Source organism: Littorina saxatilis, linkage group LG9, assembly GCF_037325665.1.
Source record: "Littorina saxatilis isolate snail1 linkage group LG9, US_GU_Lsax_2.0, whole genome shotgun sequence".
Taxonomy (NCBI): domain Eukaryota; kingdom Metazoa; phylum Mollusca; class Gastropoda; order Littorinimorpha; family Littorinidae; genus Littorina; species Littorina saxatilis.
The window spans coordinates 57,110,907-57,136,096 of NC_090253.1; the positions used below are offsets into that span (position 1 = coordinate 57,110,907).

General features: G+C 42.8%; 1 protein-coding gene across 1 annotated transcript in view; it reads right to left on the reverse strand.

The window, feature by feature from the left end:
- The window catches only part of LOC138976565 (E3 ubiquitin-protein ligase TRIM33-like), a 20,989-nt gene extending 2,078 nt beyond the window's left edge, over window positions 1–18,911 (reverse strand). Inside the window, exons 1-2 of the mRNA XM_070349412.1 lie at window positions 18,738–18,911; window positions 1–1,008 (exon numbers count right to left, since the gene is read on the reverse strand). The exon at window positions 1–1,008 is cut by the window's left edge and continues 125 nt beyond it. Of these exons, the coding sequence (XP_070205513.1) occupies window positions 1–991 (991 nt within the window). The 5' untranslated portion in view covers window positions 992–1,008; window positions 18,738–18,911. The remainder of the gene's footprint in view (window positions 1,009–18,737) is intronic.
- Window positions 18,912–25,190: the final 6,279 nt, after the last annotated feature.

Below are 25,190 nucleotides of genomic sequence, written 5' to 3' on the forward strand. Positions count from 1 at the left end.
AGGGCAAAGTGACGCTGCAGTCGAGGCTTCCAACACGTGTCTGCATCACGGGCGTCATGGTGCTGACAGTGTCGCGATTCTTGGCCTCCTGCACGCGCTGTACCACGTGTTTGTGTGACGTCAGCTTCCCGCGTCGCTGTAGCAGACACGTCTTGGTCTCCGTCACCGCCTCTTTGACGTCAGAGCACGCGCTGTGGGCCAGCTCGTTCAGGCGATGACGACAGTCCTGGACCGACTTTTTCAGGCGCGCACACACGGCTTCGATCTCGGCAACGGCCTTCTTAGTCTGCTTCTCCGTCTCCGCCAGGTGGGCGTCCAGCTGTTGGATGGCTTTGTCCAGCCTGGCTTCCCCTTCGGTCAGCGTGACCGCCAGCTCCGCCAGCACGGCACGCGCGTCCTTGACTTTCTCATCCATGTCCTTGACCTCCGGGCAGCTGCGGTGGCGGGACGTGGCGCACAGGTGGCAGATGCTCTCGCCGTGTGTCGGGCAGAACAGCTCCGTGGTCTTGTCTGCGTGGACGGCGCATGCGGCGTGCTGGCTTCCCGCCACTTTGTCCGCCGTCAGGGAGGTCAGGTCCTCCACCGTGTGGTTCCTGGCCACTTTCTGCTTCAGGTGTATCTTCCGGCACGACTCGCAGAACAGGTCCCCGCACGTCAGACACAGACACGTGGCCGCGGCCTCCTCGCAAATACAGCAGCTGTGCGACTGTTTGAGCAGACGGTGAGCCCCCACCAGGTCCGCCATGGCCAGGTCTGTGGGGAAACCGTCCGCGACGTCCTGCCAGGTCTTCTGGCCTCGCTCCTCGGGGTCCACGATGGCGCAGCGGCACAGCGGACACAGCGCCAGGTCTTGAGACTGCAGCCAGGACAGCAGACAGTGGTGACACAGCAGGTGTCCGCAGGGCAGCAGCTTGGGCTGCACGTACTGCTCGTGACACACGCTGCAGTCCATGTCATCGGGTTCTGGCACCGGTGGGGCAGCGGTCGCCATGGTTATATATGTGTTTTCTGAAATTACCAAAAAATCTCTTGAGAGAATCAGGTCTTTAAAAAGAGGCCGGGAGTTTAAAAATTGAGGTAAACTTAGAGACGTTTTGAAACAGAAGTCTAAAGAAGCAGGGTCGTAAAAAAACCCCTGTTATGCTGAAGGTTATTGTCTATTTTGTGTATTACTATTATCCAATACAGTTTTTGCTCTCAAGGTTAGTTTCACTCGTATCAATATACTGACCTCAGGATGTTATTGGATAGAGAATGTTAGTTAAACATGCCGATAATGATCCGTGAGGCTGATATCATGAATAAGTCAATTCTAATGTTAAGACAGGTACGTGAAGTTCTGCGTTCACTGAGTGTATCAGTCGTATTGCTGCATAACAGGAGCTTGTATTAAAGCGCTGGTCAACCAAAGTCTCCCACTCCTTTACCCACACTGTGATATTTCTCCGTTTAACTTTTAAGTAAATATTCGAACCTTTGAAGATTCGACTTTGTAGGCGAAAGGATCGATACTCAATTCATCGACAGGCTTTGCCCTGCAACGTTTGCTGTGCTGTTGAACCAGATCATAGCCAAACATAGCGAAGACTTCAAATGTATAATTCTATGCTAGTTAGAATATACTGTAATACTTCAGTAAGTGTAAAGAAGAGTAGAATTCCGTGATCGTCCAGTGTTCAAATACAAGCTCATGCGTGCTGCACAAGTCCTGCAGCTGCCTCCTACATTTGTTTATTTTGCATCATTCATGTCTACCGTATCTTTACCCTTGCCGCGTTGTCGGTAACACCAGTAGCAATGGCTGTGTAAAACGAATGAAAAATAAACCACTGTTGAACCAATACAAGACACCGGTTACGCCGCCTTCCCACAAAGAGACAGTCTTTCTCATGCTAAATGTAGAACGAAGCACTGAACTGAACAAAGTTGTTGTCACATTCACGCTGGTCGCTGTAACCCAAATCAAGACATAGCTGCATATTTTATTAGCTCTACAAAATGGGGTCAGCTCGTTGTGAGTGGAGTACGTGAATAAGAATTATGAACACTGCGCTGCTCAATGGACAAAACGGCGATGTTCTTGCGAAAAGAGTACTAGCCTCACGTTGTAGCACTTTTTCCCGTTTAGCCAGCATTAAATTGTCTACCGAGCTACAGATTTTGCTGCCGATCTTCAGACAGGATACTGCACTAGAGCCTGGATCGTAAGTGAAAGTGTCACATAGACACAGATTGCAGCAGACAGACAGACAGATAGACACACAGACAGACAGATAGACACACAGACACAGACACAGACACAGACACAGACACACACACAGACACACACACACACAGACACACACACACACACACACACACAAAATCATAGGCATATAATATGTGTGTGTGGTCTAGAGAGAACAGAAACTTGTGAACCGAAAGTAGGGTAAACCCGGAAATTCCTTGAACGTTGAATCAATAGTGACATACCTGACCTCGCAACTTGTCTCAGCCTCAGAGCGTAGTTGAAGAAACGAATAGTCGACAACGGAGTTGATAAATCTATGGTAGTGATCCTGAAGCGATAACTTGGATGAATGATTCACTCCAAAAGACACGAATGTGACAAAGTTTAACTGTCCACAGGTTCTAACTTCGCACAGCGGCAGCCATTGCACTGAAGAGTGTGACGTAAAATATTGTGATCACGTGTTGTGGGTCAAAGTTTTTCTTTCCGGTACAGTGCGGGCGAACCTTTGGGAACACTGTGACCCGATTTGCGCATGCACTGTTGAAGTCAGTGCAGAACCTCCGAAGTGCGTTTCAAGTTTTGACAAGATTCACTCACAGAGTCCGTTTTCAACCAAAAGCCATAAATTCACATAATCAAAATATTACAAAACATTTCGACAGACAACGATGACTGCACCTGTTTGCATCGGGACTTGTCAGTTTCCGATCTTGAAAATATTAGACTTTGTACTTACTACGAAGTTCGTAATGAATGATTAGTAGCTTTTTTTGTCGTGAATTTGCCATTGCCATATTTAATGCACTTGGTCATTGTAATATCTTTCAAATGTGTTGAATTGAACAATGTAATCTATTCAGATAGAAATAAATAGACTGAAGAATGATGACTGTTGTCGGGTTTTCCCATACCAGTGCAATCACCCAAACTGCACCATACTTGCACGTGAGTTGGATTTAAAAATAGAGGAAATCAATCCCTGCACGATGCTCGCCGTTTATCTCACAGCTAACAACAGTTGGCAGTGTCATCACGTACACGGCCTGAGATGCAGACTGCCTTAACATCGCTTCTGTAGTTCAACCACCTATGTATAACCAACAATAATTTTAAATCCTCAATCCTTTCATCCTGTTTTAACGGTTTGGAATTGTGAAAACTGACATTTCAGCAGTCTATGTTTGATCGTTCCAGCTTTCTCTCTTTACTGTGACTGCAACTACAATGTTGTGAGTTGCCATAGACGGTTTGAATGATCTCTATTTATCACTTCTGTGATGAGTTCAACCATGCTCAACTTGGATTTGTTTGATACAGGTTTGGCAGTATTTGCCTTCTTATCATTCATTTACAATGAAATGTTTTCAACTGATTCAATCCTAATTCTGAAAACAGATGCTAGATATTAAACTTCAAGAGTGCCTTTCTTTCCCATACAGTATACTTTGTTTATCAAACTTGAAAGCGTGGTGATGAAAAGCGACAACTGTGTGTGTGTGTGTGTGTGTGTGTGTGTGTGTGTGTGTGTGTGTGTGTGTACGAGTGAGAGAGAGAGAGACAGAGACAGAGAGAGAGAGGGAGAGAGAGAGAGAGAGAGAGAGAGAAAGAGAGAGAAAGAGAGAGAGAAAGAGAGAGAGAAAGAGAGAGAGAAAGAGAGAGAGAAGGAGAGAGAGAAAGAGAGAGAGAAAGAGAGAGAGAAAGAGAGAGAGGGGGAGAGAGAGAAAGAGAAGGAGAGAGAGAGAGAGATAAAGAGAGAGAAAGAGAGAGAGAGAGAGAAAGAGAAGGAGAGAGAGAGAGAGAGAAAGAAAGAGAAAGAAAGTGAAGGAGAGAGAGGAAGAGAGAGAGAAAGAGAGGGAGAGAAAGAGAGAGAGAAAGAGAGAGAGAAAGAGAGAGAAGGAGAGAGAGAAAGAGAGAGAAAGAGAGAGAGAGAGAGGGAAAGAGAGAGAGAGAGAGACTGAGAGAGAGAGACTGAGAAAGAGAGAGAGAGAGAGAGACAGAGACAGGGACAGAGAGAGAGACAGAGACAGAGAGAGAGAAAGAGAGAGAAATGTAACCGACACGACAAGACCAGACAAGACAACATCTTTATCAACAAAGTAAAATTATAAGCAGGTTTACATGCTGCTGGACGTCCAGCCCTCACCGGTCAGAGGGTCAAGAAAAAAGACCGTGAGTTGAAAACACAATCCTTCCCGTAAAAACAGTCTGCTTGCTATCTCACACCGGTCCAGGTGTTTACATGGCGTGAAAACAGTCTGCTTGCTATCTCACACCGGTCCAGGTGTTTACATGGCGTGAAAACAGTCTGCTCGCTATCTCACACCGGTCCAGGTGTTTACATGGCGTGAAAACAGTCGTGCTTGCTATCTCACACCTGTCAGTGTTTACATGGCGTGAAAACAGTCGTGCTTGCTATCTCACACCGGTCCAGGTGTTTACATGGCGTGAAAACAGTCTGCTTGCTATCTCACACCGGTCCAGGTGTTTACATGGCGTGAAAACAGTCTGCTTGCTATCTCACACCGGTCCAGGTGTTTACACGGCGTGAAAACAGTCTGCTTGCTATCTCACACCGGTCCAGGTGTTTACATGGCGTGAAAACAGTCTGCTCGCTATCTCACACCGGTCCAGGTGTTTACATGGCGTGAAAACAGTCTGCTTGCTATCTCACATCGGTCCAGGTGTTTACACGGCGTGAAAACAGTCTGCTTGCTATCTCACACCGGTCCAGGTGTTTACATGGCGTGAAAACAGTCTGCTCGCTATCTCACATCGGTCCCGGTGTTTACATGGCGTGAAAACAGTCTGCTTGCTATCTCACACCGGTCCAGGTTTTAACTTTGGCTAGACCATGCCCTCCGCTTGGACACGTACCAACAATCAACGTCTTGACTGTTTACTGTGTAGCTAGAGTTTCCGAATTAGTTCATTTTGCAGATGGAAACTAGTGTTAGTTAAAAAAAAAACAAGACATAAAAAAACTAAAAAAAATAAAACACACATACAAACACAAACAAATCCCAGTTGGCACAGAACATCCCAGAGCTATGGAGGTTTGGAATACGTTCAAATGTAGAAATGTTCTTACTGTTTCTTGTTCACAAAAGCACTAATCAAACATTTCCTCCAGGGGCTTGCAACGTAGTACAATATATTACCTTACTGGGAGAATGCAAGTTTCCAGTACAAAGGGCTTAACATTTCTTACATACTGCTTGACTAAAATCTTTACAAACATTGACTATATTCTATACAAGAAACACTTAACAAAGGTAAAAGGAGAAACAGAATCCGTTAGTCGCCTCTTACGACATGCTGGGGAGCATCGGGTAAATTCTTTCTCGTCCCAACCAATATGGGACTCCCCCTAACCCGCGGGGGGCATATTATTTTGACGACACGATACAACTATACTACACAATATATAATGTATGTTTGAGGATGAAAGTCGCTTCTTCATTTCAATGCTTGTTATTCTCTCAGGTGCTAGGAGAAGGGTTGCGTACAACTCTCGCTTACTCCACTACACATGTCGTATGCATAAGGAGCGATTACTTCCCTTTGGTTATTTGATATATATACTATACACAAATTACGCGAAAAACGTACACATTTGTAGGACTACAATTTCAACCACACTCTGGCTTAAATTCACATACGACTTGATGTGGAATATGTGCACACAATCATCTGCAATTATATAATTCAAACTATGAACCAAGTAACTGCCAGGTGTCAATAAGTACACAAACACATTATTTACTCTCAATACAAAAAGGTCAACTGTGAAAACTGTGAGAGGAACACTCCTTTGTTCACAAATATTACACTGACATCTTTGTGTTTTGATGTGCCTAAAATGAAAACATTTCGACACAAAGAAATCACAGACATGGACAGAAGGAAATCGTCTTCTCTCATTCCTTTACCTTACTTGAGTGAAAAATAAAATCCCCTCTATTAATCAACAGCTATGATTTCTTAATATTTCACACATTTTGCAATCCATCTTTGGGCAAATATTTCAAGCTAGCAAAAGTTTAAGTATTTGTCTTTAACAGTCAGGCAAGTGACAAAGGCATTTTCAGAAACAGCCATCAAAAAAAGGCCAGGCATTTTAATTCAATTCACGTACACTATTCTGTTGTACACAAAACACTCCCGCAACAACAACAAAACAACAATCACATCAACATCAATGAATTCAATGGTAAACGCCAGCAAAAGTCATTGCCATGGAAACAGTCTCTTTGTTTGGTCTGGTGACTTCACGGTATGCGTCGAACAGGTAAAGCAGTAGCCTGAAACAAAGGCAATGAAAAGATCATGACGTAAACACTGAGGTGCAAGTTTTATGAGAACAATTAAGGACAAACATTAAGCAATGTTCACACTTACTTCGAGTTCATGATCTTAGTTTTACAAACTGTTATTTTCAACAGGACTGTGTGTGCATGGTAATAATGTTTTCAACAGGACTGTGTGTGCATGGTAATAATGTTTTCAACAGGACTGTGTGTGCATGGTAATAATGTTTTCAACAGGACAGTGTGTGCATGGTAATAATGATTTCAACAGGACTGTGTGTGCATGGTAATAATGTTGTCAACGGGACTGTGTGTGCATCGTAATAATGTTGTCAACAGGACAGTGTGTGCATGGTAATAATGTTTTCAACAGGACTGTGTGTGCATGGTAATAATGTTGTCAACAGGACTGTGTGTGCATGGTAATAATGTTTTCAACAGGACTGTGTGTGCATGGTAATAATGTTTTCAACAGGACTGTGTGTGCATGGTAATAATGTTTTAAAACTCAGTCAGCGTAGGATTGCACTGTGTGAACAGCTAGTGTCTTGTTGCAGAAAAACAATCATTCAGAAAGTCCGGGATGATAAACACGGTGCTCACACATTTGTGAGCATTAATTTATGAAAGGGATTGTAGGTCTTCCAGAGACGTTTCCTCAGAATATCACGTTTCAAGTTCGGTGTAGAAGTAACAAATATGCCATAAATATACCAGAAGTGTCACTGCCACTATCAGAACGATCGACAGGCTACATGGAAGGAGGATGGTTGATTATCACACTGTCAAACAATTAGTCAGAAGGTCGGGGATGATACACATGGTGCTTGGACATTTGTCAGCATTGATGACATATATTTCGAGCTTTTTGAAGACTTTTCCTCAGAATCTTACGTTTCCTCTTTCTTTGTTTTTTAAACTATCCAATCAATTATTATGCAACAATAAGGGGCACTGTTATAATGATGAAGTGTTGACTGAAAGGAGTATAATTATCTAATTATTCTATCGACAAACCCACCTGTCTGTAAGAACCCCAGACGTCAAAGAATGCAAAGCAGGGGTCGGGCAGGCTAGGGGCGGCTTCACCCTGGTCGTCACCGTTGATGTAGAGATGAAGAGATCGTTTTCTGTCAAGCATCACTCCCACCCGGCTTTTCTCGGGTAAGTTTCTTAGTTTCCGTCCAACGTTGGTGTCCAGCTGAAAAGACCCACACCAATGTAACTCTATCTGTTTTCGATATCAGAGTTGTCTAATAGCTCCTTTTGTTCTTGATTAAGTTATATGTTCCACTTCTTCCTGGTAAAACCAAAGGCAGTCGTGCAGAATGTGGTTTTGTTCTCCAGTCCATTTGCACGTTGAGAAAGTCTCTATTTCTTTTTCTGCTTTTGAACCAGCTGAGTCATAATGTCCGGCAACTAGAAGAATGCACGATCATATAGCTGACAAAATCCAGTTAATAGAGAAAATGGACTGACTTCAAACATTTTGAGTTTTTGAAGCATTTTCAGTTTTACAGCGAAAGCGTCAACCTCAAGACAGGTCGGACAGACTCAGTGAACTTATCGACAGTCGTGTTACCTTGACGAGTTGAGATAGATTCCTCGTTGAGGTTTGAACACACGCATTGCTGTGAAGATTGTAACTTCCTCGCACGTGAACATTTATGAACCTATTTTGATTTCCGGAACCAAACATTAAACAGAGGACTTACTGTCCGGCAGTAGCTTGATAGTGATGGTCCGTTTAACCTGTCGGATTAAAAACAAAATCAGGGGTACTTTATAATCGCGAAATTTTGATCAAAGATTTTTATCAAACTTGTCATGGCCTTTTCTTTTCAATTTTCAAAACTACCCCCACCGCGACCACCACCAGACACACATACATAAAATTATACACAGAATCGCACAAACAGCCTTCATCCTTTCCAGCGCCCTTTCTTTACGGTCTTTTCAGACTTACCGTATGTACGGCATTCACGGTCACAGCATTGTGAGAAATGACCACAGCAGATGGCCATCCTCTAGCGTCAGATGGCAGTGTCAGAGCTTCTGGAGGAGTGGTTGTTGCTCCAGAAAACATCACACTATTAGTTCCAGCGTCTCTTTTGTCCAAGATGACCTAGACATATTGCGTACATTGTCACATGCATGCACATACAGCGTATGCGTGGACACACACAAACATCACACAAACCCCTCCACACTCACACATTGGCTTGCTGGTACGCTCTCTCTCACACACACACAAACCCACCCACACACACCCACACACACACACACCCACACACAAATACACACACAAACACACCCACACACACCCACACACACACCCACATACACACACACACACAAACACACACCCACACCCACCCACACACAAATACACACACAAACCCACCCACACACACCCACACACACCCACCCACACACAAATACACACACAAACACACACACACACACCCACACACACACAAATACACACACACAAACACACACACACACACACGCCCGCATGCACTCTCGGAGACACCCCCCACACACACACACGCACACAAATACACACACACGCGCATGCACGCACACACACACACAAATACACACGCACACACACACACACACACACACGCACGCACGTACGCACACGCACACACATGTTAGTTTCGATTTTTATAGGCTCCGTCTGGTCCCGTAACCCACCGTGTAAGCCATCACGGATTTGTCCAAGCTTTTAGTGGAAGAAGTGCGGCTTTTTATTTACTAAAACTGCTACACATACCAAATAATACAACGGCCTGGGTACTTTCTTGGCTGTGTGGAAACTGTTATTCATAAATTATGTTCGTAACTTATATCAAGTTCAACATATAACATGTGTCGACACAGAACAAGGCAACGCTATTGATCGTTTCTTAATGTTCAACTAGAAGGATGCTCTCATACTTGGCACACACACACAACATGAACATAACTGAAGAATTGTAGGAATGAGTGTTGCGGTTTTGCATGTACAGACAAAATGAAAATTCTAGGTGTGTATTTCTGTAATTATATGCGTGCGTCAAAAGTGAAAGAGAATTGGGAAGAGAGAGTGAATGTTGCAAAAAGGCTCATCTGCGTGTGGGAGAAAAGGAATTTGAGCATTATTGGTTAAGTCTGTGTATTCAAAACGTTTATTCTGCCACATTTTGTCTATATAATGCAGGCGCTGATTGTACCAGACGACGTTCTAACTGAAATTAATAGGTTAATGTTTCGCTTCGTGTGGCGCAAAAAAGACTGCAACAGAAAAGCATTTGAAAAGGTGAAAAGAACTGTTTTATGTAACGAAGTAAAGCAAGGTGGATTAAATATGATTGATTTGCGTCAGATGCAGTGTTCCTTTTTGTTAAGCTGGGTTGTGAACCTAACTCTGTCTAATGAAGACCAGAAATGGTCATGGCTCCCAAAAGCACTGTTTTTCCGTTTTGGGAGTCGCTTTGAGTGTTTTTTTGCGAACATTAATAGCAAACCATTTAAAGGATTGGACAGTATTAAATCGGAATTTTGGTCCGCTGTGTTGAAGGCATGGCTTGATAACAATCAAGTCGATAATAATGGTAATTCTGTTTCCGGTTTGTTGTGGAACAACAAAGATATAATTTGTCAAGGAAACCCACTCTTTTTTGCGGATTGGATTAAAAGTGGTATAATGTATGTGAGCGATGTGTGTGAGAATGGACGTTTTTCTACCTATGAAGAAGTGTGTGAAAGAACTGGCTACACTGCAAATAGATTGCTTGAGTACAATGTTGTTCGAATAGCTGTACATCTCCTTTTAAGAAATGTCGATATAAACGATGTAAATTGTTCAGTCTGTGACATTCCGACCTTCTGTGGGAAAAAAGTTAAATCAGTAAAAGAAATTCGAAAGATTCTGGTAGGAAAACAATACAGCCAACCCTGTTCAGAAGGATTTTGGAGAAGAAAATTAGGATTTGAAATTGACGAAAAGAATTGGAACTTAGCAGCCACTGTCACTAGTGAAGTTCGATTACGTGTACTGCATTGGAAAATATTGCAAAACATTTATCCAACTAATATTTTATTGTGTAAAATGAAAGTGAAGGCTGATAAAAACTGTACATATTGTAAGGATGAACTTGATGTATTGGAGCATTTTTTCTTTGAGTGCCCAACAGTGCTCAGGTTTTGGAAATATATTGAAATGTACATTTTAGTAAACATTGGTGAAAGAATTAGGTTGAATGTTACAGATGTGCTTTTTGGTATAAAAAGTAACAGCAAAAATATGAAGAAGATTAATCACATTATTTTAATCGCAAAGATGTGCGTAAGCATTTTTAAAAAAACCGATTCACGATTAACACTGGAAATTATTTTTGGAAATCATGTTGTTTTGAGATTTCGTTAGTCTGAAGTTTTATTAATTAAAAACAAATTATTGTTTATTTTCTTTGATGTAATGTAAAGACAGCCATACATTATGATGCGAATATTGTTTAAAAAAAAAAAGATCAATATATGATGACATATGATCATTTTGATGCTACACATGTTGACACGTATATTTTTTTTTCACGTATGACTATTTTCAGTCCTTTTGTATAATGTACAAGTTTTTCTGAACCGCATGTAAATGAGAGAGTATGTGTGCAAACAGAAAATACCATGTTTGTTATCTAGTGTTTTATTAATTGAATAAAAAAAATAAAAATAAAAAAATAAAAAAACTCCTGATCAATGCTTACTTTAAGTTTAACATTGCTTACGTGAACTTATACAACAGACAAAGCGATGAACCAGGAAGGTAGGCGGGGGTTGAGACGGGTGGCTGAAAAGGCGTCCCAAAACATTGACGGATCGAGCTTTTCGCTTCCTTTGCAAGACACCGGAGATTGCAGTGCAAGATAGGATTCACGCGCTGATGAGAAAACATGAGTTTTCATGGTTCTTAGCCAAGGTGATTTACCGAGCAGTTACTTAAACAAAAAAAAGAGAAAGTCAGAAGACGTGTTGGGCAGAATCGCGAAGAAAGAGAAGGGAACGTTTGTACAGCTCGTCTATCGTCTTTTTTTTCTTCACTTTTACGTATTTGTTACCCTCCCTTCAGAACCGCTTTTTTTGTTGGGTGACGGGGAGGTGAGGGTGGGGATCATTTCCCCATAAACAAACTGAAACGAGGTATGAGACTTCGTGTTTGCAACAACAACATTGATTTTTGGGAGATGGATGTGAACAGTACGCTTACCCCCTAGCCCCCCCCCTTTCTCTCTCACATACAAATGTCACTGCTCTTTCATGGTTTTCTCATTAAAAGGTAAATGTTCATTAAACATGTTGTTCCCCTATTCTACTCTGTAGTGTTCAAACTCTGATAACCCACTTATACATTATTCAACGCATTAGCTGATACCTTTCTAAAAGACCATGGGATTCAGTTCTGGAACTGCAATGCGTACACGTGTGATTAATGTGTGGAAAATGTGCTCTTGTTACAGGGCCTGACGTATTAAGGCATTAATTGCAGCAAGCAGCAAACACTGATGTTCAATTGTCCGATGATGACCTATTTTCTCTGTCCATTGGTGCATTCAGAGCATCTCCGGCCTGCATGCATGATGACTGCGCGTCTGTATTTGAATGTCATACTGCCAGTCTGTTTGTCTTCCTGCATTCTTGAATGTCTAAAATGCACATTGCTTCCATGCCTGAGCCGTTGTCTGTTTTGTCTTGCTCTTTTTCAAAGTGTCCTTCGCCAGGGAGGTAAATAAACGCGCTTTCCTGAAAAAAAAAAAAAAAAAAAAAAAAAAAACATGAACATAACATCCAATGGCCATTGTCTCTGGTTCTAGGCATAATCACAGCACAGGGTATTTAAGAGAGTCGATCTTTGTTGTAAAAGTTGTTGTTGATCACCTTTGTCCTGTACAGAGCTATGTGCTGGTTAATCACAGTTAATACTGTGCAAAGTGATGATTTTTGTAAGACAATATATTGTTGCAGCATTATTGTCCATCTATACGTTTATTTTTTCGTTGTACATGTAGTTACACATTTACAATGACTTCAGCTAGACGCTAAATTATTGGCACCCAAGGCGGTTAATGGTCGTCTGCCACTTCGATTCCTGCACCCCCCCCCCCCCCCCCACACACACACACACACCCCACCTGCTTCCCCAGTTAGAACAACTTAAAACTATTCATACATTACACAAAATCAAAAATAACCTGTTCTTTAAAATGCTCAGTATTCTCTAAATTGCTATTTGAAGTGTTGCACAGTCTCTGGGGACAGGATGTTTAATTGAATGACATTTGCAGGTAACAGGTAACGTGAAAGAGCTATAATTCTTGAAGGGATTACAGTTGTAAACACACTGATAGCGTCACAGTGAACACTGAGCTCAATGACTAACCTCGTACAACATGTTCGTCATCATAGGCTGAGAGGCGACAACGATACCATCATCCCAGTCAGACCCTCTTCTCTCTGCCGTCTGCTTGTTGTTGCTCAGCACGATGTTCTCACCGTGGTTGTCATGGAAAGACAAAACTGGCACCTGCAATCAGTCAGTGTACACGTCAAACTGAACTGTCTAGAATTGGTTAACATATTCCACGTAAATCACTCTCAGACAGTTAATTTATACATTGCACATACAAATGATCGGTCTAGAAAGTATCTTTTTTTGAAATTATTATTAATTGTTTGTAAATCCTCCAAACAGTCCCGCCCTATATTCTGTTGTAAAATCTCAGGATTTTTGGTTTTGTTTCAAGACTGAATCTTTTGCTACAGTTCCAATAAAGTGGTGTTTATTTTAAAAATAATGTGCGTTTGTATGCATGAAGTTGAGAAACCTCAACCGTATGATTTCAGAAGTGATAATCAGTTGGTTGCCAAGTGGCAGTAAATCTTCCTCCAACTCCCAGTCAGATTCTATTCACCGATTTCAGGTCATTGGTTTTGGTATAGTGACACAATAGTTCGTTGGCTAACAAACTTTCGATCCACAAACCTGATTTCTGTGTCAACAAATACAGCAAGACATACACTAAGCATTGAGCAATTGCTTTTTATATCACAACTTGACATCAGTTATATTCGTTCATAGTGGACGCACACTCATTGTTTATTGTTTACTAACTTGGTTAAATGGTAAATGAAAGAACATCACACAAATCATAGCTCTCTTTCATTAAGAAAATCAGATGCTTAAAAACAAACAAACACACAACATACTTACGAGTACAAAATCAAAATCAGCAGACATGACTTTGGTCTGACCTAGTCCTGACAGTACTTTCTCAATGCGGGTCACGGCCTTTGCGTCAATCACGACGGTCACCTTGGATATGTCTTTGGCGCCTGAGGGCAAGGTGACGCTGCAGTCGAGGTTTCCAACACGTGTCTGCATCACGGGCGTCATGGTGCTGACAGTGTCGCGATTCTTGGCCTCCTGCACGCGCTGTACCACGTGTTTGTGTGACGTCAGCTTCCCGCGTCGCTGTAGCAAACACGTCTTGGTCTCCGTCACCGCCTCCTTGACGTCAGAGCACGCGCTGTGGGCCAGCTGGTTCAGGCGATGACGACAGTCCTGGACTGACTTCTCTAGGCGCGCACACACGGCTTCGATCTCGGCAACGGCCTTCTTGGTCTGCTTCTCCGTCTCCGCCAGGTGGGCGTCCAGCTGTTGGATGGCTTTGTCCAGTCTGGCCTCCCCTTCGGTCAGCGTGACCGCTAGCTCCGCCAGCACGGCACGCGCGTCCTTGACCTTCTCCTCCATGTCCTTGACCTCCGGGCAGTTGCGGTGGCGGGACGTGGCGCACAAGTGGCAGATGCTCTCGCCGTGTGTCGGGCAGAACAGCTCCGTGGTCTTGTCCGCGTGGACGGCGCAGGCTGCGTGCTGGCTTCCCGCCACTTTGTCCGCTGTCAGAGAGGTCAGATCCTCCACCGTGTGGTTCTTGGACACTTTCATCTTAAGGTGTATCTTCCGGCATGACTCGCAGAACAGGTCCCCGCACGTCAGACACAGACACGTGGCCGTGGCCTCGCCACAAATACAGCTGTGCGACTGTTTGAGCAGACGGTGAGCCCCCACCAGGTCCGCCATGGCCAGGTCTGTGGGGAAACCGTCCGCGACGTCCTGCCAGCTCTTCTGGCCTCGCTCCTCGGGGTCCACGATGGCACAGCGGCACAGCGGACACAGCGCCTGGTCTTGAGACTGCAGCCAGGACAGCAGACAGTGGTGACACAGCAGGTGTCCACAGGGCAGCAGCTTGGGCTGCACGTACTGCTCGTGACACACGCTGCAGTCCATGTCATCGGGTTCTGGCACTGGTGGGGCAGCGGTCGCCATGGTTATGTTATCTGAAATGACGACAGTGGTCCTGTTTTACATATCGCCCAATACTCTGAGAGCATCAGGTTTGTCAAAAGAAGGGAGCCTGAAAATTATGGTTAACTGACAGACGTTTGGAACAGAAATTCTTAAGAAGAAGTTTCTTAAAGTGCAAGAGGGGGGGGGGGGGGGGGGCAGTATTAAATGGATGAATTCACTGCACTATCCTAACTCAGACATTGCAATCGCTTTTAGTGTACGGAATCAAACATGATCCCTCTTTGCGACCGTACGGTAGGCGGCAAAAGAAACGCAACTCATTCGCGTCGACTGTTGCATGTGATTTTTCGTCCTTTTCAAATTATTGTAAAATATCAACCAGACATGGTACGTCAAATAAACAAACAGATTCGTGGAGGATATTTGACTGGCTTTACGATTAGTATGTAATCCTTTAAAAACATTTTTTTTTTACCTTTTCATGCACCGCATTATACTGGATGGGGGTCAAGCGAGTCGTGATTGCAGGCGAACATGTCACGCTATACAAATCACAAAAATTGAATTTTTCAACCAGGTAAAGACAGTTGTGGAGGAATTCTATTTGTCAACATTATTATTTAATTAGAATTATTCGCCAAAGCGTTACATAATCACAGTTTGGGACAGCGATCTTCAAAGTGACAGTTGGCGTCTGTTTAAGCATTGCGAAGCGCACCTGCGCATCTACGTGGCTTTATTTGTTTGTTTGTCTGTTTATCTATGTGTGAGTGTGTACGGATGTGTCTGTGTTGGTATTTGTGTTTGTGAGTGTATGTATGTGTTAAGGGAGGGGGGACGTATGCGTTTGGCTTCATAGTACTTTTATACGAATTTCAATGCTAACAGTTCATTGTTCCCCCCCCCCCCCCCCCCCAAAACAAAAAAAAAACAAAAAAAAAAACACACGCAGGAATGTTGTTTCGTGTAGAAAAAACACTCGGTCACAAATAGCACCTGGTTTTAAAAGAAATCATTACGTCGATTCCGTGCGAAGGAGCTTTTCCCAAACACCGTCTAAGTGATGTATTTCATTTTTGTGATTATGTTACGCTTTGGCGAATAATTCAAATAAATGATCATGTTGAGAGACGGATTTCCTCCACAACTGTGTTTACCTGGTTGAAAAATATGCATTTTAACGATTTTTGTAGCGTGTCGAAGTGACACGCTCGCCTACAATCACGACTCGCTTGACCCCCACCGTGTATAACACAATTTATGAAAAAGTGAAAAACGAAAACGATTGAAAAATATGCACATATCGTAAGCCAGTAAAATATCCTCCACGAATCTGTTTTTCTTTTTGATGTACCTTATCTGGTTGATATTTTACGATAATTTTAAAATTACGAAAAATCACAAGTAACAGTGTGCTCAAATGAGTTGCGTTTCTTTTGCCGCCTACTGTACACGCCGCCCTGTAAACAGCACACTGAATGTTCATGATGCTCTGCGAAATGTGACGCTTCATAGAACAAGAAATTCCTCCGAGGTAGGAAAAACTGGCTATGTTACCGTTGGTCAAAGGGAAATAACCATTTTCACTGCCACCAACTGAGAAGGTTATTTCCCTTTGACCATTAATATGTCCCTCTATAAGTCCTTGTAGAATCTTAATCCACCAATAACTCCCTAACCGTGTGTTTGACTGGTCCCAATTTTTGTAAGGACCGTCTCAGGAATGTATAGAACCTGTTCACCAAGTTTGGTGACGATCGGTCCGTTCATTCTTGAGATCTATATGCGAACACAAACACACAAACACATCGACCGAATCCTATACACACCCCTATACCGGGGGTGTAATAACATGAGTGCTTCAATTCTCTCTGTTTCTCTGAAGGTTATCGTCTATTCTCTGTATTACTATTGGCCAATCCTGTTTTGACACCCCCGGTATAGGGGTGTGTATAGGATTCGATCGATGTGTTTGTTTGTTTGTTTGTGTGTTTGTGTGTTTGTGTTCGCATATAGATCTCAAGAATGAACGGACCGATCGTCACCAAACTTGGTGAACAGGTTCTATACATTCCTGAGACGGTCCTTACAAAAATTGGGACCAGTCAAACACACGGTTAGGGAATTATTGGTGGATTAAAATTATACAAGGACTTATAGAGGGACATATTCATGGTCAAAGGGAAATAACCATTCTCACTGCCACCAACTGAGAAGGTTATTTCCCTTTGACGGGGGTGTTTTTCCTACCTCGGAGGAATTTCTTGTTGCTCTTAGGTTCAGTTTCACTAGTATCAATATCATGACCCCAGGATGCTATCAGATACATAATAGATGTTAGGCCTAAAAACAAATAGGTGTGGTTACGGTAACCCGACCTACCCTATTTTTAGGGGCCGATCCTATAACTTTTTATTACATTTGTCAAAACAAAACAAAAAACACAAGAAAACGAGTGCAGAAAACGCAATGAAAGCGAAAGCGCCCGAGTCGCACACTTATTTCCCTGTCAAGTAGGTTTAATTTGTACACATTAGAAAAAAAAGTAAAAAAAAAAAAGTGATTGCCTACCTACCTACCCTATTTTTTTTGGCTATGTTACCGTAACCACACCTATTTATTTTTTTGGCCTTACCTAAACATGCCTAGAACGCTCCGTGAGGTTATATTCATTAACAAGTTCATTCGAGTTCACATTTTAAACAGGCACGTGAAGTTTTGCGTTCACTGAGTGTATCAGTCGTATTGTTGCACCACAGGAGCGTGTATCAAAGCGCTGGTCGATCACAGTCTCACTCTTTTACCCACACTGTGGTATTTCTCCGTTTGACTAAATACTCGAACCTATGCAGATGCAACTTTGTACGCAAAATGATCGATAATCGATTTGTCGACAGGCTTTGACTTGTTACGTTCACCATTAAGGGGGACTGTTGAACCGGATCATATCCAAAACTAGCGAAAACTTCAAATGTAATTCTGTGCTAGTTAGTATTATACTGTAATACCACAGTAAGGGTAAAGAAGAATAGAACACCGTGATCGTCCAGTGTTTCAATACAAGCTCCTGCTTGCTGCACAAGTCCTGCATTGCCTTCTACATTTGTTTATTTTGTATCATTCCTTTCTGACCTATACATACCTTTGCTCTGTCAAAAATCATATGGCTTTGTAAAAGAAATGAGAAATAAACCACTGTTTAACCAATACAAGAAACCTCGTACGCCTCCTTTCCACAAAGGTAGAACGAAGCACTGAACTGAACAAAGTTGTTGTCACATTCACGCTGGTCGCTGTGACCTAAATCGAGACATAGCTGCACATTTTATTAGCTCTACAAATGGGGTCAGCTCGTTGTGAGTGGAGTACGTGAATAAGAATGATGAACACTGCGCTGCTCAATCGACAATGTTCTTGCGAAAAGGATACTAGGCTTACGTTGTTGCACTTTTTCCCGTTTAGCCAGCATTAAATTGTCTACCGAGCTACACTCGGCTTTACTGTACTAGAGATCGGATGTGAAGTGAAGTGAAATGAGGTGAAGTGAAGTATCACATAGGCAGAATGCAGCAGACAGACACAGACACACACAGACTTACACACACACACACACATACACACACACACACAGAGAAAGAGAGAAAGCGAGAGTAAGAGAGAGAGAGAGAGAGAGAGAGAGAGAGAGAGAGAGAGAGAGAGAGAGAGAGAGAGAGAGAGAGAGAGAGAGAGAGAGAGAGAGAGAGAGAGAGAGAGAGAGAGAGTGGTCTAGAGAGAACAGAAACTTGCGAACCGAAAGTAGGGTAAACCCGGAAATTCCTTGAACGTTAAATCACTGATAGTGACATACCTCGCAACTTGTTTCAGCCTCAGAGTGCAGTTAAAGAAACGAGTAGTCGACAACGGAGTTGATAAATCTATGGTAGAAATCCAAAAGCGATAATTGGGAAGAATGATTCACACTTAACAGCACAAATGTGACAAACAGTCCACACTGGTTCTAACTTCGCACGGCGGCAGCCATTGCACTGAAGAGTGTGACGTAGGATATGCGGTGGTCACGTGATGTGTGTCAAAGTGTATCTGATTGGTACAGTGCCGTCAAAACTATAGGAACACTGTGACCCGATTCGCACACGAAATGTTGAAGGCAGTGCTTAACCTACGGACTGCGTATCAAGTCAGTCGACAGCCAAAGCCACAGTCTAACTTTTTAAGCTCGTTTCTGTGTCTGTCTAGTCTCTGTGTCTGTCTGCCAGTGTATGATGACTAAAGGCTCCTTTCTACCTTTTTTGTCATGATTTTGTTGTGGCCATGTTAATGTGCTATGTCATCATAATATGATAAAAGTTAATCAATTTAGATGATCATATTTAAAACAATAAATGATGGATGACTGTAACCGGGTTTTCCCGTGTCAGCGCAATCACCACACAGCACCAAACACGAATGTCCTACACTGGTGTGGCAGTATTTGCCTTCATGTCACTCTTCACGATGAAAGTGTACAACTGATTCAATCATAATTCTGATATTAACATTCATCAGTGTCTGGCTGTCCCATATATTGTACATGATTATCAATTTGTAAAGTGTGATGGTGAAAAGCGATAAGTGTGCAGGGCCCAGGGATGTGTGTATGTGTATACAAGAGAGACAGAGAGAGAGAGAGAGAGAGAGAGAGAGAGAGAGAGAGAGAGAGAGAGAGAGAGAGAGAGAGAGAGAGAGAGAGAGTGTGTGAGAGAGAGAGAGGGATAGAGAGAGAGAGGGAGAGAGAGAGAGATAGACTCAGACCTTTATTACAAAAGGATAAAGGGTTTAGGCAAAGCTTATTCTTCCAACCTGTCCTTTATACAACACATAAAGACAGACGCACATAAAAGATATAAGAGAGAGAGAGAGAGAGAGAGAAAGAGAGAGAGAGAGAAAGAGAGAGAGGTAGAGAAAGAAAGAAAGAGAGAGAGAAAGAAAGAAAGAGAGACAGAAAGAAAGAAAGAGAGAGAGAGAGAGAGAGAGAGAAAAAGAAAGAAAGAGAGTGAGAGAGAGAAAGAACGAGAGAGAGAGAGAGAGAGAGAGAGAGAGAGAGAGAGAGAGAGAGAGAGAGAGAAAGAGAGAGAGAGTAAAAAAACATGACAAGACCATGCAGACAAGACATGTGAACACAAATTTCGCCACCGGTCCAGGTGTTTACATGGCGTGAAAACAGTCTGCTTGCTATCTCACACCGGTCCAGGTGTTTACATGGCGTGAAAACAGTCTGCTAGCTATCTCACACCGGTCCAGGTGTTTACATGGCGTGAAAACAGTCTGCTTGCTATCTCACACCGGTCCAGGTGTTTACATGGCGTGAAAACAGTCGTGCTTGCTATCTCACACCTGTCAGGGTTTACATGGCGTGAAAACAGTCCTGCTTGCTATCTCAAACATGTCAAAGTGTTTACATGGCGTGAAAACACTCCTGCTTGCTATCTCACACCGGTCCAGGTGTTTACATGGCGTGAAAACAGCCTGCTTGCTATCTCACACCGGTCCAGGTGTTTACATGGCGTGAAAACAGTCTGCTCGCTATCTCACACCGGTCCAGGTGTTTACACGGCGTGAAAACAGCCTGCTTGCTATCTCACACCGGTCCAGGTGTTTACATGGCGTGAAAACAGTCTGCTCGCTATCTCACACCGGTCCAGGTGTTTACACGGCGTGAAAACAGTCTGCTTGCTATCTCACACCGGTCCAGGTGTTTACACGGCGTGAAAACAGTCTGCTTGCTATCTCACATCGGTCCAGGTGTTTACACGGCGTGAAAACAGTCGTGCTTGCTATCTCACACCTGTCAGGTGTTTACATGGCGTGAAAACAGTCGTGCTTGCTATCTCACACCTGTCAGTGTTTACATGGCGTGAAAACAGTCGTGCTTGCTATCTCACACCTGTCAGTGTTTACATGGCGTGATAACAGTCTGCTTGCTATCTCACACCTGTCAGTGTTTACATGGCGTGAAAACAGTCGTGCTTGCTATCTCACACCTGTCAGTGTTTACATGGCGTGAAAACAGTCGTGCTTGCTATCTCACACCTGTCAGTGTTTACATGGCGTGAAAACAGTCGTGCTTGCTATCTCACACCGGTCCAGGTGTTTACATGGCGTGAAAACAGTCTGCTTGCTATCTCACACCGGTCCAGGTGTTTACATGGCGTGATAACAGTCTGCTTGCTATCTCACACCGGTCCAGGTGTTTACACGGCGTGAAAACAGTCGTGCTTGCTATCTCACACCTGTCAGGGTTTACATGGCGTGAAAACAGTCTGCTTGCTATCTCACACCGGTCCAGGTGTTTACATGGCGTGAAAACAGTCTGCTTGCTATCTCACACCGGTCCAGGTGTTTACATGGCGTGAAAACAGTCTGCTTGCTATCTCACACCGGTCCAGGTGTTTACACGGCGTGAAAACAGTCTGCTTGCTATCTCACACCGGTCCAAGTGGTTACATGGTGTGAAAACAGTCTGCTCGCTATCTCACACCGGTCCAGGTGTTTACATGGCGTGAAAACAGTCTGCTTGCTATCTCACACCGGTCCAGGTGTTTACACGGCGTGAAAACAGTCTGCTTGCTATCTCACACCGGTCCACACGGGGCTAGACCATACCTTCCACTTGGGCACATACGAACAATCAACGTCTTGACTTCTTTCTGTGCAGAGTTAGAATTTGGGGATGAGTTAATGTTGGAGATGGACACTGGTGTCAGCTAAAACAATAAAACATAAACACAACAAACACTGGTGTCAGCTAAAACAATAAGACATAAACATAACAGACACTGGTGTCAGCTAAAACAATAAAACATAAACATAACAAACACTGGTGTCAGCTAAAACAATAAGACATAAACAAAACAAACACTGGTGTCAGCTAAAACATTAACCCTAACCCTAATAAGACATAAACAAAACAAAAACAAACAAAAAACCCACACACATATACAAAACAAGGAACTTAGTCGATAAATATCGACAGGGGGCCGACAAATGGTTTAAATGGGAAATGTGTGTATATGGGTGTGGGTTTGAAACAAACAAACAAACCAACCCATGTGAACCCCGGGCCGCAGGCCTTCGATGTAGTGATTGAAAAAAAAGGATGTTCTCAAATGGTTCAATTCTCATTTGGTCTGATTCTCAAATGGTACCGGTATACTCCCCCCCCCCCCCCCTGGCCGCAGGCCTAGGAGTAAAATTTTATAGACACTGACCTTCTTCCCAGGGGTCATTGACCCAGTTTTAGCTATGAGAGGTGGTTCGCCCAGAGGCTGTAGAGTATACTGGGGCGGTCTCTTTGATGTCTTGAGAGGAAACTTGGCCAGGGTAGTACATGCACCAGAACTGGTGGACACCAAGGACAAACATGAAATCGAAGCAGTTTGCTTTCAGAGGGAACGGTCGTCAGCAACTCAAACTTCTCTGTTTTCTTTTTTTTTTAAATCTGACTTTCTTTGTGGCCCCCTGACTCCGCCCCCCTCCCTCTGTAAGGACCCCCCTCCACAAGGACCGATTTTTGTCAACATTTTAAAGGTCGCTAGAGAGGGGTTCCACTGTATGACCTAACCGCTACTGGCAGACGGCCTCAATCTTCACGCGCAAAGACGAGATTAATAGGTGCTCGGTTTTGGTATTTTGAATTACATTACATTAAACCTTTGTTGGGTTTCATGGTCATGGCAACAGCCATAATAATATTACATGATGTATAATATCATATTTCAGCATATGTGAATTACATGTCATCATACTAAACTGTCATACATTTTTATTCCTACATTATTCTGATTGATCACAACCAAACCTACTATCATTGGACACATCCAAATGCAAGCGCCTGTTCTTGACAATTTAGATCAGTGCAATTTCCTGGGTCGGGCTTTGCCACAGACACTCACGGTTTGGCCTGTAGGTAAAATGTACAATGTATTTTCTGATTTGTGCACAAAAGCTTTTTTTTCTTTTTTCTTTTTTTTAACATAACAATGTTTAATGTCACTGTATGTTTAAAAGACCATGGTCATATTTGTAAAAAAAATGTTAAATTAGAAAATAAATAACATTTTGGTTCATGATTTTTCCTACACCTGTGCTAAAAATAAGAAATAAAAATGTCGGGTATATAAGTCACTCAAATACAGCTAGGTATGAATGGCTCGGTTTGAGTTTGTTGCAGTTGACCCTGCACAAAGCGACATATCATGTTTTTGTTGAACAATTTTGACGTCACCCCTCCCATAGGGTGACGTATTTCACAACTTCCTGTGTTACACAAACTCTGTGATGACCAATTTTGACGTCACCCCTCCCATAGGGTGACGGATTTCACAACTTTCTACAGATGAACAATTTTGACGTCACCCCTCCCATAGGGTGACGGATGTCACAACTTCCTGTGTACACAAACTGATGACGTATTTCACAACAAAATGGCGCTGCCCATGGTCAACCTCGAAACTATCCGTATAGAATGGGGGCGTCCTCGCCCCCATAACAAGCAAATCCCAGTTGGCACAGAACACCCCAAGCTGGTGAGTTTTGGAACATGTCCAGATGCAGAATTGTTCTTATTACTTGTCAAAAACCTGGCTAGATCTTAGAGGAGGAGCAGAACCCTTTACATGGGAAGGCCTGTGCATTTAAAGTTAACTAAAGCAATCATTGTGTTTATGTTAGGCTTAAGCTATGTAAAAATGTACAAGAAAAGAGAAAACGTTTCTAAGAAACTGTAACCTCCATGTGGGTACAACTCTGTACTTTGTGTTTGCAATACACATTTGTTGTTTTACAATTTCAACCACACTCTGGCTTAAATTCACAGAAGAATTGATGTGGAATCTGTGTACACATCTCCAATTTCATAAACATTCGTAGTTCAAACAATGTACCGAGTTTCAATAGATGCGCAAACATTTTCACTGAAAAAAGTCATCTTTGAAAACTGTGAGAGGAACACTCATTTGTGCAAAAGTATTACACCAACATCTTTGTATTTTGATGTGCCTAAAATGACAACTTTTCGGCACAAAGAAAATCATAGGCATGAAGATAACGAATGACATTCTGCTGTAAAAACAACAACAATCACATCAACAAAAAGTTAATGAATGGTGAACGCTAGAAAGAAGTCAATGTCCACGAAACAGTCTCTTTGTTTGGTCTGGTGCCTTCAGGGTATGCGTCGAACAGGCAAAGCAGTAATCTGAAACAAAGGCAATGAAAAGATCACGACGTAATTAGTCAAGTGCAAGTTTATGAGAACAACGAAGGCGAAATATTAAGCAATGTTCACACTCAGCTCGAGTTCATTCAAACTTTTTGTTTTTCAACAAGACAATGTGTGCATGGTTATACTGTCTTGAAAGGAAGTCGTAGTAGTATTAGACTGTGTGAACAGTTACGTTCTTGTTGCAGGACAATTCGTTGCAAAGTCCGGGAGTTTGAACCCGTTGCTGAGATATTTGTGAGCATTTATGAAGGAAATTGTAGGTCTTTCGATCACTTTTCCTCAGAATATCACGTTTCATGTTTGATGTAAAAGTAACAATTATGCCATACCTAAACCTGGAGTGTCATTGCCACAGTTAGAATGAAAGAAGGGCTGAATGGAAGAAGGATATTTCATTTTGAAACTGTCTAATTTGTTAGAATGTCGGGGATGATACAAATGGTGCTTAGGCATGTGTGAGCATTGATGACATATATTTCGAGCTTTTCGAAGACTTTTCCTCAGAGTTTTAATTTTTCTGTTTGGGTTATAGAAACAATGCCATCAAGTATTCTGAAACAATATGGCCACTACTATAATGATGGAGTGCTGAATGAAAAGAGTGTCTAATTATTCATTCGACAAACCCACCTGTCTGTAAGGACCAAACACGTCAAAGAATGTAAAGCAGGGGTCGGGCAGGCTAGGGGCGGCTTCACCCTGGTCGTCACCGTTGATGTAGAGATGAAGAGATCGCTTCTTGTCAAGCATCACTCCCACCCGGCTTTTCTCGGGTAAGTCGACCAGCTTCTGTCCAACGTTGGTTTTAACCTGGAAAGAGCCAAACCAATATATGTTACTGCATCCTGATGGGATATTCGAGGTGTCTTAAAGCTTTTTTCACAAAAAACGTTTTATGTTTTTTTTGGGACCATTTCTTCCTGATAAAACCAAAGGCAGTAGTGCAGAATGTGGTTTTGTTCTCCAGTCCATTTGCACGTTGAGAAAGTCTCTATTTCTTTTTGGCTCACGTAAGTGTAGCCTATGCGATGGTAAACT